General features: G+C 44.8%; 1 protein-coding gene across 2 annotated transcripts; it reads right to left on the minus strand.

Moving 5' to 3' along the window:
• Positions 1-2199: 2199 nt before the first annotated feature.
• irs2b (insulin receptor substrate 2b) lies at positions 2200-13148 on the minus strand. 2 transcript variants are annotated; one of them, XM_030757628.1, is made up of 2 exons: positions 9619-13148; positions 2200-2816 (listed from the first exon to the last, which is right to left on the minus strand). In XM_030757628.1, exons 1-2 carry the CDS (start codon positions 12950-12952, stop codon positions 2758-2760), a joined length of 3393 nt encoding a protein of 1130 aa, XP_030613488.1. In that variant the 5' UTR covers positions 12953-13148; the 3' UTR covers positions 2200-2757. The 2 variants fall into 2 exon arrangements, with proteins under 2 accessions (XP_030613488.1, XP_030613489.1); XM_030757629.1 differs by having other exon boundaries at positions 2200-2877.
• Between the last annotated feature and the right edge of the window lie 661 nt (positions 13149-13809).

Consider the following 13809-nt stretch of genomic DNA (forward strand, 5'->3'; position numbering starts at 1 on the left):
TGCACAAACAACCACCTTTGCCTTCCAAACGCATGGCTAGCCACAGTAGACAATCAGACCTATTTCTCAGCATTAATTACCCTTTTAATTAGCAAATCTCTGAGAATGTGTAATCCGTTAGCATATGAATGAGGGTGAGAAATCATTCTTTTATCACTGTGTCGTTTATTCCCTCCCAGTTCCAGGGGTCTGTTTCAACATGCTGGTCTAATTACCATAGCTGGGGGTGGGGACTGGGAGGCAAGCATAGAAAAACAATAACAATGCTAATGCTGGAGGCAACACCAGATTAGGCCTACACCCAATTTCTGATGCACTCTTTCTCAATATGGAGTAAGGATTTACACACAGAGAGAAGTGAAAGAGAAGTAAGATACATGGTATCGACTCCACTGACAAGTGCCTGTTCATGCAGGGCATGAAAATTTAGTTCTTGGTGTGATGGAGAGAAGAGAATAGCACCAGAGAAAAATGGCTTTCTTAAATATTATTTATTGCATGTGTCTATAAAGAATCAATACAATCTAAAGCCATGAACTAAGTTTAAATTATCATTTAGTAGCATCACAATGTGCATGACATGAAATATTTACAATGTAAAAAAAAAAAAAACACAGCAAGGTAAGCCACTGCCCACATCGTAACCTTTAGATGCTGAATAAAAACTGGAAACATTATCCAAATGCAAAAAAACACTGCTTGAAACACCAACAGGCTTGATTAGCAAAAACAAGCGGAAAAAGTTTCCATTTCAAAATCGAAGAAAAAGAAAATGTACAAACAGCAAAAATTTTAACAAACATTATTAACAGTATTTATACATTTGGTTCTGCCTTGTAAACTAATTTTTTTAAAGTGTAAATATTGCATATAAGCCATTTGTGGTGTACCGAAGTATGAAGAATTAATCATGTCAAGTATTAATGATTTCTTTTAAAATCTTTTTTTTTTTTTGTCTAGAATTACAGCATTAGAAAATGTCATCATAGTGGCATCGATTTTACAAGACTGTCCCATATCAGTTAAAAAAAAAAATCAAAACCAAACCATTCTAGTTAGAATTATAACTTAATTAGTGCTTCTGTTGTATCAGAAGGTTCACTCAAACACTTAATTATATACAGTAAAAACATCATAAGTTATTTAACTTAACATCTTTCAAAGTTTCTCAGCATTTTCTTAGATGTATTTCTATGTAACACGGCACTATTTACAGTATATAGGCAAGGTTAAGTACCTGTGAGTTCAGATAAATAGTAAGATACTTCCCCTGGTTTGTTTCGTATATTCGGCTTGTATCTGTCTCGTAGTTCCCATTCAGTACCTCTGCATGTTTCACTGGTGCTGTTGTTGTGTTTGTTGAGTTGTGTGCTCCCAGTCTTGGAACACAGCATGTACTACATTCAGTGTGTCCTGTGTTACAATCTAGAGCAGTTTGTAAATGCAAGACCATGCAGTGGAGGCCATGGATTCAAGCTATCGAGTGGCTTTTTGAACAGCCAGTGAAACTGAGTCCTGCAGTCCTGCATGCACCACATCGCTCAGTGCTGCCTGGTGTGGTGTGACAGAGCTCCACAATGAGGCATCAGGTGAGAAAATGTGAGATACTGGGCTGTCCAGTTACTCTGTATAAATAACTCGAACATTCACGTTTCAGTCTCTTGTCCTGACAGGTGTGCAGGATATTTTAGGTGAACAGTGGGTGAGTTGGTGTAGTGTTTAAAGGTGCTGAGACTCATGCTCAGACAGGCCACAGATCACATGATCAGGTCCAGGTGGACCTGGCTCATGCTGCAGTTACATTTGTCACAGCTGCATGCATGTACAGTGCAATGCAATGTCAACTATTTCTCTAACGTCCTCTAAGTATTATTTTAGTGTGTATGAATCCTCCATTTAAGGTATAATAATAAATATATTACTCTGGATTTCTAATACATAATCTAGTCATAAATGTGGGGAGAGAGGGAACTTAATCTCAGAGAGGTCATCTCTCGTTTGGCTCTAATGAACATTCAGTCTCTAGGATGATCAGCTAAGTCTTTGATATACTGCGTTTTTAGAGGTCCAACCTACAAAGAAAAAATCCATCAGATGTGGGCTGATGGCTGGAGTAAGGCTTTGGATCGGTGACTTTTTAAAAAACATTCACCTGTGAAAATAAATATTTTTTATCTATATATAATTCTACTGTGTAACTTGGTGCTGAGGTAGGGTTTTTTTTTTTTTTTTTTAGCAAATGTTACTTTTGATTTTAAATATGTTCATAAATGCCGTCTCTTTTTGCAGTACAATCTGTATACAAATTCTCACACATGTCATTGAATGCGTACATACATGATAAATAAATAAATACATGTCATCTGTATGCATGAAAGGTTTCGCGTGTATGTTTGTGCACGCATGCTCTCCAGGTTTGGTTCACAGGTTTTCAGGTGTGAATATCTGGCAACTACTGGTTGAAGCCATTAGAAGGCCAGATGAAAATTTATAATTGGTAATAAAAAATACCAGTAATGAATGTAATATTCGTACAGAGATACATAGTTACCTAACTATGCTTAGAATGAAAAGTCGGTTTAAGTTCTTATTATTTTCTTTTTAAACTCTAGCACTACAGCAGCGATGGCACCAAAATGTTTAGGTGCCACAAAAAAAAAGAAAAAAAAAAAGAGGGAGGGTCAAGAGTCCGTGTTTCCATGGTGATGGCCGTCCCCGTGACCCCCCAGAGGCGGCAAAGGGGTCAAAGGACATCGGCTACGGCGCAAGGTCCAGCTGTTGCTGTGATGACCTCGGCATCTGGCTGAAGTGAAATCCTACATTCACAGGAAGAAGAAGGGGAGGGGGGCAAGTTGGGAAGACCCATCAGCCTTCATTCTGAAAGAAGAAGAAGAAGAAGAGAAAGGCAGTTTCTTACAGTTAGTAATTTGTAGAAATGAAATTGAATATAACTAAATAAGATTTCCGGGTCAATATTCCTCCCAGAAACTTAACTTAAGTGTTTGTACATACTGTACGTGTCATTTATTATGTAGGACAGAACAATAGCAGGGAGGTGAAGGTCAAACGGATACCCCTACTCTGCTACCAAGTAAGGAATAAGTGCTCTTCAAGAGGCCTCTTTTGTGTGTGTGTGTGTGTGTGTGTGTGTGTGTGTATTCCTCAACTGGCAGACACTCAAGTGGCAGGTGCTTTTATGGCAGGGGAGAAAAACAGAGTGGCATTTAGCACCGTGCAGCTGAAACAGGGGCGTCTCCAGTGATGGCAACAACACTCCCACACACTAACAAACAGGTATTCTTAATTGCTCCCACACATACCGCAGCTATGCATTTTCAAGTACCATGAACCAAGAGTCTTTGGAGTGTTGCTTTTCTCCCAGTGGAAAGCTGCGCTGACCCTTGCCCCTGTGTACATGTTTGTGAGGTTTCATTTGCATGCAGCGCTATCAAATGGGAGCGGAAGTCTTGGCTGGGTGACCCACACACACACACAAACGCACGCGCACACACTGCGGCTGCATTTCTTCCCTCATTTGCTGTCTCCTCTCCTTCTTCCCCGGTCATGAACAAGAGCTGTTTTCACAAAGCTGGATGTGATCGTCATTCTCTAAAACAAACCTTTCATTCAGTCCTCTGCGCCCCCCCGCCAACTATTCTCACCGTCAACACACGCACTTCTGTTCTGTTTTTTTTTTTTGCCCTATACATACTGTAAATGTAAATTGAAGTGAATCCTGATGAGCAATCAAAAGCTTTAAAAACAAACGAACAAACAAAAAAACTCATACTGGAGAGGCATTTTCACAGCTGCTCAGGGACGTCTGTGATGCAAAAAAATGTGGAGCCACTGAGTTCATTTGAATAACAGAGGAATGGATTTCACTCCTGAGGCTACCTGGTGCTGAACGAGCTCTGTGTCTTTATCACCCCGGGTGTCAGAGACAAAATACAGTAAAAACACTGCGGTGGGAAGTGGTGGAAAAAACACAGTAACAGAATCAACCTGACAGAGAGGAACGGGAATGCAGTGAGGTCATGGGATCGACGGACCATAACAGTCGCGCGCGCGTGTGTGTGTGCGCATGTGTGTGTGTGTTTGCGTGTGTGTTTCTGGAGGGGCTGGGCCAGTCAACGGCCTGTATAGACAGGCACATAGGTGAGAATGACTGAGATCTGCCGGGAAGGAGTGTTGAATCACTAACAGCTCAGATTAGCAACCAGGTGTAGCCATGCACATAAACACACTAAAATATTGCTACTTCTTTTACTGTGGACAATGCAGCATATAGGGCCTACACACACACGCACGCACGCACGCACACATGTTCACATTTTCTGTTCAAGGCACACCATTCAAACAGAAGCTGACTGGAGAAAGTGTGGGTGGGCAGGAAGATTTTGGGGAGGGGGATGTTATTGAGAGAAGGGGACAGGGGTCTAGTGGGGGAATGAACCCAATGGCTTCTACCCCTCCTCTTTTTGGAGCGCAGACGCACACATCCCTCCACCCCTCCCAACAACTCTTGTCTGTGCCCCCTGTCCCAACCTACACACACACACACACACACTCACTCACTCACTCACTCACTCACTCACTCAGGCTCTGTTCATTATTTATTTAGTTCTCACAGGCTAAATTTAGCTGTGCTCCATTCAGGGATAGGACACACACACAGAGGCATGTATTAGCAGCCTCCTCTCTAGAGCTTCAGACTCAGAGTAAACAAGTTACTCTGTCTGTAACCACCACAGACTTGAGTAGCTTCATGTTAATGAGCTAAATGAACAGGCTTTTAGGGGAATTACTCCAACTGTAATTCTGAACAACATTCGAAAGAATGGAAGCGGATCGCCAACTGTTTCTCTTTTTATTATGGGTAGACTGGGAACTCACCTACAGACAAGCAAGGAGCCATCAGCAGGCTCAGATCTGCTCTGTTTACATTCCTGCCCTGCTACTGCCTCTCTAATCTTCAGCAAACAAACACTGACTGACTGACTTCACCTCTGACCTCACACACCTCTGTCTGTCCAGCAAAAACAAAAATAACAACTGCTGTAAACTCTGCTATTCTGCTGACTCATTATTGCAAACAAAGCAACAGTGTTCTCCACTGTTTCCTTTTTGCTATGTTATCCACTTGCAGCAGTTCACATGGATTATCGATTAATCCAGCAATTACTTCCTCAGTAAATCATCTGGTCTATAAAAAGGTGTAGGGAAAAAAAACAAAAAACAAATCAGGTTCCCTAAGCTCTGCTGACACATCCGGATGCTTTGCTTAGTCTGTCAAAAATGCAAAACCATTGAGTCTACAGTTACCCAGGATAAAGAAAATAAACAAATCACATGGTTGAGAATATGAAATTACACAATGTTTGTGAATTCATTTCAACTGATCAGTTATAAAAGTAGCAGACAAGCAACCAGACAAGGCGATAAGGCTTGTATAAATAAACCGCTCAACACAACAAAGCTTACTATACGACTATCAGCTCTCCAGAGCAACATTAATAAAGCAATGGGGATCAGAAAGTTGGGAAAGAGTTCATGGAGAGCTGGTCTGCTTATGACTGAAAAAGGTATAATTAGCTAGCAGCCAAGACTAAACTCACTTAATGTGCTTTGTGGGTATAATTACCATAAAATGTGCACTCATGTCACAGAGGAGCTGTCTCTTCCTCTACATTTCGAAAAACAAGCTACTAAACAATGCCTAATCCTGAAGTGAATGTAATCCTTCTTACCTCCAAGCTAAATTGAGGATACGGGAGGTTAACTTTGTTTTCATCTAGTGCTAGAACATCCCGCCCTACTTTGCTCAAAGAGTTATGTATCAGACAGCCTGAAGCACTGTGTATGTGCGTTTGTGTGCATGTGTGGGGAGGGGCGTATAGGACAGGTGAGGACAGAGACTGTGGGTTCCTCAAAATGCTGCGTAGAGTCATAGATCTGAGTAAAGGCATTGTCTGTGTACTTTCTACTGAAAATACTCTGTGTGTATGATGACGATAATGAGATTTGTGCAAACTCACTGTATTCATAATCAATGTTATTTTTTTTTTAAAAAGTCAGACTTGAAGATGTCATACTTTTCCACCAGCTCATAAACATAACAGAGTCCAAGGGCTACAACTGTTATATTTTTATGACTAATTGTTCCATCTTATAAAATAGTGAAAATAGTCATCGTTATTTCCTTGAGCCGCAAATGACATTTTTAAATGTATTGTAATTTTAAAAAAGTCATAAAAACTAGCAGCATCTATTTAAGATTTCTCTAGAGCAGCAAGAGAACTGAAGTGTCTTGTTAGTTGCTCGACTCAGACATGATAAGCTAATTTTTTTTAGTGCATTGTTAGGTAATTCTCTATAGTCTTCAGCAATCAGACACGGCCCACTGAGGTCAGATAACAACAGGAAAAACAAAAGGCCTGAACACACTGATATGGAGAAGGTGTCTGTGTGTGTGGCGTGGGATGTCACATGATTGCTAAGAAAGAAAACACAAACAGTGCTCAGAGAGAAGAAGAGGAGATATGGGTTGGGGGGAGGATGCATTGGAGGAGGGGGAGCGTGTGGAGTTGGTGGCTCCTTGAGAGTGCCTGGCCACACCCATAACCTTCTCCCTGTAGCTGTTGTAGCAGATGGCGGCCAGTCATTAGCGTATTGTCACTCTCCTCTGAAGGGCCAGATAACCAGTGAGCACTGCTTGGCGAGGCAGGTGCAAACCCCCTGACCCCGCACCCACACCCAACCCTCCACCATCTGGTGATGCCTGGTTGTGCATGTGTATGTGTGTGCATGGGAGAGGCACACAGAGTCAAAATGTGTGTGTCTGTATTGGGAGGGGGTTGCGGGGGGGCGGGGGGGGGGGGGGGGGGGGGGTCTGGGCCCACAAATGGAAAGCTTGAGTCCTTCTCTGCTGTCTGCATTCATGCAAGACTGCTTACAGTCAGCGAGACAAGCATTTGATCAATGAGGACAGGATAGGAAAAAGAAGATGGCAGGAGGATAATAAAGAGGCTTTTATAGTGAAATGATAAGTGGCAGTGTAGATACTCTAAAAGTAGATATGGGATGAGGACAGCCAAGTAAAAGGAGACTTAAAAAAACAGCACACACACCTCTCTTTTTCTTTAGATTAATGCTCCGATGGTAACATCTCCCACACAAAAACTAGCTCAAAGTTCAAGAAGCTGACATTGTCCACAGGTTTAGAAAAGCTTGCACTGAAAGCTATGCAACCCACTGCACACCTACCACCCCGTTCTCTCTCTCTTTCTCTCAAGCCAGGACCAAAGCCCAAGCGCTTGTAACACACTGACTCAACCACGTGTTAGGATTTACATACAGAAAAGTCAAGATCTTCTTGTGTTTTTATAACCTCCTCCCTCCCCTAGGCATCTCTTTCACACCACAGTGCCAAAAGAGGATGGGTGATTTCATAATCTGTGTCAGAATGATATAGAAGCGGGAATGCAAACTATGGTTCACAAAGCGATAACATGAGATGCGGTAAAGCCTGTCATCTTGCAGTAAACAGACGGGCCCTATTTGTCCTCTCGCAGTGAAATGTTATGTATGTTGATGCGAGTACCATTAACCTGCTGATGATTAAACATACCAAAGCAAGGCCACTGACTGCTTATCGGGAAGACACTGATCTCTCTCTCTCTCATTCAGCATTTTTCTTTCATTCCCTCTCACTCCTCCATTCTTCCTCCTCACCCGCTCCCTGCCTTCTGCCAACAGCTCAATTGTCTATTTTGTTGTACATGAAAAACAAAACAAGTCATCCATCCATCACCATTGTTCTTTCACCTCCCTCCTTCCTCCTCCCTCCTCCCCTGCTCTTGTAGCCTTGTACAAATGTCTCCACTGAGGGTAAAAGAAAAAAAAAATTCCAGGAAAGTAAAAGTACCAGTACACAACAAATGGATGTGCTCAGGTATACTTGTGCATGCCTCATTAAGTCACATGTGTTCAGACAAAACATGGGTCCCTGTCTGCTCCTGTGTATATGAAAAAGAAAACAAAAAAGCACTTCATTGGCCTGTTTGTGAAGTTGCTTATAGGGAAAAAAAGAAGCCTACCATACCCCCCCCCCCCCCCCCCCCCACACACACACACACACACCCTCTGATTTCATCCCAGCAGGTTAGAAAAACATTCACCTCTCCCAGCAACCTTTGCACACTGCCCACATTCCAGTCCTGAAACCCAGTACCTGACAACTGATAAACAACTGACTCACTTGTTTTTCTGGGGAACCCGATGACTTGCACGAAGCTTCACACTGGCTGCGCTCTCACAGCAAGAGAGCCAGCTGAGACAAAGAGACAACTTAGTTGTGAAACCACAAACAGCAATTAAACTATTGTGTTTCACCATCAGGAACACCGACTCCTGAGTCACGGTTGGTCTCGACACCGAGTTTTTTCTTTAGAAACAACAGCAACTCCTGGCATGTCCCTGCCATGTCATCTATCCCAGTAAATAATCCCTGGCACTTACAGATGGATGAAAAGCCTCAGATGCAGTGGGAGAGGGAAATGAGGCGCAAAGTAATATTTTGATAACAACTCTTCTCCTTCAAGTCTCAGGGATTTTGCTGCCTATTCATACACGGCTCTGTGAAGTCTGTGTAACATACCATTTTAAATTTACCAATAACAAGTATTCTTTGCTGGATTCTAACGGCTTCCATAGAGGCATCATGTGTAGCACTGCATGCGTCACTGAATCAGATGAGATGTTTTTTGAAACACTGACGTGGTACAGAACTGCGTCACTGAGAGGAAACCAGGACAGACCATTCACATAAACATAACGGCAACGTCAAGCCAGATAAAATGCAACCATAAGTTTCAAAATAAAAGTGTTTCAGAATAAAACTGATGCAGAAAGATTTAATTTTAATAAAGGCAGTTTGTGTCCCCTGGGAGGGGGAGGGGGGGGGTTGTACATATTTGTTGTTTGGCATGCTCCACTGCTTTTACTCAACCTTCTTATTCAGAGCTTTTATTTCAGAGGAAATACCCCACAGTTTTAAACAGGATCAGGATCACACAGCCTCGAGATTTGTCAGCGTGTCCTGGGTGTGACAAGTAGCTGACTAATCCTGTCTAAACATTACAGCCTACACCCAACATTGATGTTGACAACTAGTTTGCTTCTCTAAGCTACTGTAGTTTACTGCACTGGATTACATAAGAAAGACTGTAGGTTGTTATCTGAGATATTGCAGTGATGGTCAGTCACGATTACATGGCTGTGAAAAAGCTTTCAAGAAAAACAAACAGTGTCAGCTTTCTAACTAGCAGTCGAAAGGACAGACTGACAGTAAGAGGCAGACACACAGACGCTCCTGCAGACAACCCGGTGAAGCTGTTTTTATACTCTAGAGGTAATTATCATCAACTTTGGAACAGAAAATGAGCTCAGAAGTGTTGCAAACAACATTGCGAGTGGCCTATCTCTGCAGAGTACACAGTCGCCCTGAGGCGGATCTCTATCCTACTCTACCCCTGACGCCACTCCCTTCATGAATGAAAATGTACTGAATGAATGAGTGTGTGTGTGTGTCTGTGTGACATGTGTGACAAGGCTTACCTTTCACAGCAGCAGCAGTAGTCTCCTTAAATCCCAGGCTGGCATAGGGGTTAGTGTTGAAACAATTCAGGCCCCCCTTGCAGCCACAAGCTGTCTTGAACCTCAGGAGTTCATCACAGCCCCCTAACCTGCATCCCCCAAGGTTTCCCTCCATCAAGTTTAAGGCAATGTAGTTAAGTCCATTTTGATAACCAGCTGATGTTTCCCTGCACATGGGACTGCTGTAGTCCTCACCAAGTCCTTCAGAGCTGCGAACAGTGCGAGATACATTCTCCACAGAGGCAGAACTGTGCCGTTTAGTGTCGTGGGCAAAGGATGGGCACACGGGGGTGACAGTGGTGGTGGAAGAGAAGGTCTCAGAACTGTGACGACGACGCCCATGAGGGTCAGCCCGGATAACTTTAGCTCCCCTGTGTGGATCCACAACTGTGACAGATAATGAAGGACTTCCCTGGAGAAAAGAGTCCACTGGCACAGGGGGCACTACGTCCACTAGGCTGGTCTCAAGGCTGAGTCGCTGGACACAAGCAGTAGGGCTGGTCGGGCGGGGAGTGGCATTAGTTGTGCATAGAGCAGGTAAAGGAGCAGGCGGACTAAAGGTCATCTCAGTGTAGTCATCACTGACCGGATCAGGCTGACACTCCAGGCTTCCTTGCTGTGGAAGAGGATACTCCTCTACCACACCCCTCTCCTTTTCCTGTTCCACTGTGCTTTTATCTTCTTCCTCCTCCTCAACTCCCTGTGTTTCCTGCTGAGTGGTAATCAGACTATTGCAAGTCAAGAGTTCAGCTGTGTCTGTACAGATAGTTTGGTGTGATTCCTGGTGAACAGGGGAGCTGACATCAATATTAGCATAGCCTGAGAATGACCGGGATCCCGTCTCTGCACTTACTGAGGACTCAGAGTTCTTTGACTCTGTGGTTGCCGATGTGTTGTGGTTAACACTGCTAAAATCTATGTTAATGTACTCTCCAGGGCTGCGTGGCTCTGAGGGAAGAGGGTGTTCACTCATACATGGTAATATTTTGAGGGATTCCAGAGCCAGACGGGTAGGCCGACAGACCCTACTCCGGTGTACCAGACCTCCATCTATCCAAGCCACTCTGAGAGGAGATGGAGTAGAAGATGGAGTGGCTGGTCTTCCCAGAGAGCTGCTGGTTGCAGATTCTCCTGAAGAGACAGGACAATGGTTGGACTCCTCTTCTATCCGTTGTCTTTGTAAACTCATCACCACATACTGGTCCTTGTCAGTGGACCCACTGCGCTGCAAATGTCCTTTAAGTGATCGTGGTAGAGAATTGCAAGAATAAGGCTGCCTGTGGCTTGGCTGAAGGCTGGGATCTCCAGTAGGACTGAGAATATAGTCCGGGGGTGTAAGAGACACCTGTGTGTCAATGGGAGACATGTTCAGGTACTCTCCATTCGTAAGCTTTCCATCATTGCTCTCCACTGACATCTTGGTTCCACACCACATAGGCATGTACCCACTGTCCTCCAGAGAAACACCCAATGGGGAGTGTGTGCGTGAAGCCAGCCCCACTGAAGAGGAGTGTGTACGAGGGTTGATGATTTGCTTTGGAGCAGATACACACATGGGGCTCATGGGCATGTAGGGGTCATCCTTGGACCCAGGTGTCAGAGGGGCAACACCAGGCATCATTGGCATATAGCCACTGTCACCTTGATAACCATTTGAACCAATTTGAATATCTCTGCAATCTTCCAGACTTCTCCCTTTAGGGGAGGCAGTGTGACACCTGCGAGAAGGCTGGGTTCCACTGGTGTATGTTGCCCTCATGAGAGTATACTCATCTAGGGAGGCTGAAGATACTTGGGGGGGAACCCTCTGCTGGCGGGGGGTAGTGAGGGAGTATGTGCGCTTTCGATACACCTTGTCAAGCTCTGGTAACCACCGGTAACCATTCTGACTCTGACGCTCCATCACCATGTAGCCATCAAGCTCACTGCCATCCCGAGAAGGGGGGGTGTCTGCTTTGAGGGACTCTGGAGTGTTGCTGCGGAGTGTAAGCGGTAACCTGAGGTCTCGCGCCTCTGCAGGGCTAGAGCCATATTCCTCACATGATATAAAGCCAGCATCGCTTGGGGAGCCTGAGAAGGATGCACTGCAGCTGGAGGGGCGAGGGGCACCACTATCTTGGCAGGAAGATGTATGGCCTGGACAAATGGTGGTCACTGGTGGAGAATGAGACAGGGGCATAGACATGGACTTACTGTGCTGGAGAGTAGAAGATTCAAACGTCAGAGAAGGACGTGCAGTAATGGTGTGAGATCTGCTCAGGAGGGTCCTGTGGACTCCTGGGCTAAGGGGGCTCCCAGTGACTGACATTGTGCGTGTCATGGTGCCATCACCCTCGCTCGCCGTGCGTATTCGACAAGAAGAGCATTTGCTCACAGGAGAGGTCGCAGCCATGCTGTCAGTACGTGATCGCCGGGGAAGCCCGGTCTGGCTTGGGGGTAGATTGTTCAGGTGCCTCCGCGTGGGTACAGAAATGGGGTTTGTACCAGATGATTGGCTTTTGCTACGCGGACGGAATTCCGACAGCTCCTTCATGGCTTTCATGGCCTCCAAGATAGTTTCGTGGATGTTTTGAGCCACCACAGAGTCATCCGCCTGCATCCACAGTTCTCCCGGACCCGTGGATGCAGATCGGCCAACCTCGATGAAGAAAAAGCTGTCAGAGTGGCCGCACCTCCGGATATTCATCAGCTGTAAGATGACTGAGGCAACCTCAGTGTTGAGCTTGACGAAGCTGATAGTCCGGCTGGAAAGACACAGCCTGTACACCCCTGTCAAATTTCTGCTCTGTCCAAGACCTTTGGATTTTAGATTTACTTGCCATACCTCCTTGTAGGCGGCGGTCACCGGCGTTATTACACCGTAGCTCGACTCGTCGTAGCCAACCAGCGAGGACGCAGAGTTAGACGCGGACCCGTCATATACTTTCCCTTCTGCCATTAAATCCGTCAGCACCCGGTACCAGTTCTCCTGTTCCTGCTCGTTTTCCGTCGCCACGGCAAAATACTCATCCTTGGTATAAAGCGCAATAAGATATTTGTATTTTGCGTCTGCCCTCTTGCTGATATTGAGACAGAAGTCCAGAGGGATAACTCTCTTCGGGGCCGATTTGTTTTTCCATTTCTTCTCACTCTCGTAGTATTCCAGCCGGGCAGGGAAACCTTCGCTTGGCTCCTTTAAAACAAAAAAGCGCTTATGTCCGTGTTTCTGCTTCTTTAGGTATCCGCATTTCTTGATGCCGCTGTTCGCATTGCTGGTCAATAATGTCTGATCACCCGTGTTCGGCGGACTCGCCATTCTCGCGTCCTCCTCTAATCAGACACAATGCTTCCGTTCCTCTAGTTGTAAAATAAACGACGCGCTTTATTTTAATCCTCTACTTCCAGAGCCGGTTTTACGTTCATTCGTCTTCTCCCACAGCCGAGCAATAAATAACACATGTCTGCTGGTGTCCGGGACGAAGAGGGTGAGACAACATGTGACGATCTACACATCCAGCTCTGGTTTTAAAAAAAAGAAGGGAAAGGAGACGAAAAAAATACACACACCGACGGTGGGCGGTGCGCACTCAGCTCATTGGGCTTATTGGTGGAAACGGGATGAATGCTGGAGTGAGACTGCCCCGTTAAAAGGAAAGAGAGAGAGCGAGAGAGTCCTCCTACTATCACTGCCCTCTTCCGACTCTTTTACGCGTAGTCAGTTAGGACTGTAGCTTTATTTATAGCATCTCTATTCCTATGATCCATCATTTGGCTTCAGTGAACATTTTTAGCAGGATATAGCCTAGTCTCAGCTACTCAAACAAGATGTCCCTGATCCATGGAGCCATCATTTGCGTCATTTAAGGCGTTGGGGTGGATTATAAAACATATAACCTGAATATAGACCTGTTTAGCGCAAAGAGCGAAGGAAGAATGCATAACTAATTGTATCCACCCTAATTTATACAGTTACTGTTTCATTATCGAAAGTTATTCTTACCATGGGTGTTTTTCCACTACACTTTGACCATATTTTAACTCTAGAGGGAGTCATTCCAGTGTTCTCCAACTGGTAAACACGCATCACCTAGTTGACTGCAGCTCTGGCGCATGAATTTAATATTCCCTCTGCGCCGTCCAACCAGAAAAGCCTACATTCACAGTGTAAACGGG

Source organism: Archocentrus centrarchus, chromosome 21 (assembly GCF_007364275.1).
Source record: "Archocentrus centrarchus isolate MPI-CPG fArcCen1 chromosome 21, fArcCen1, whole genome shotgun sequence".
Lineage (NCBI taxonomy): Eukaryota > Metazoa > Chordata > Actinopteri > Cichliformes > Cichlidae > Archocentrus > Archocentrus centrarchus.

Coding starts and splice junctions, on each gene's coding strand:
- irs2b (XM_030757628.1), bottom strand. CDS start 12,952: ATGGCGAGTCCGCCGAACACGGGTGATCAGACATTATTGACCAGCAAT. Junction 2,817..9,618: donor TACTGCTGCTGCTGTGAAAG/GTAAGCCTTGTC, acceptor CTGTGAATGTAG/GATTTCACTTCAGCCAGATG.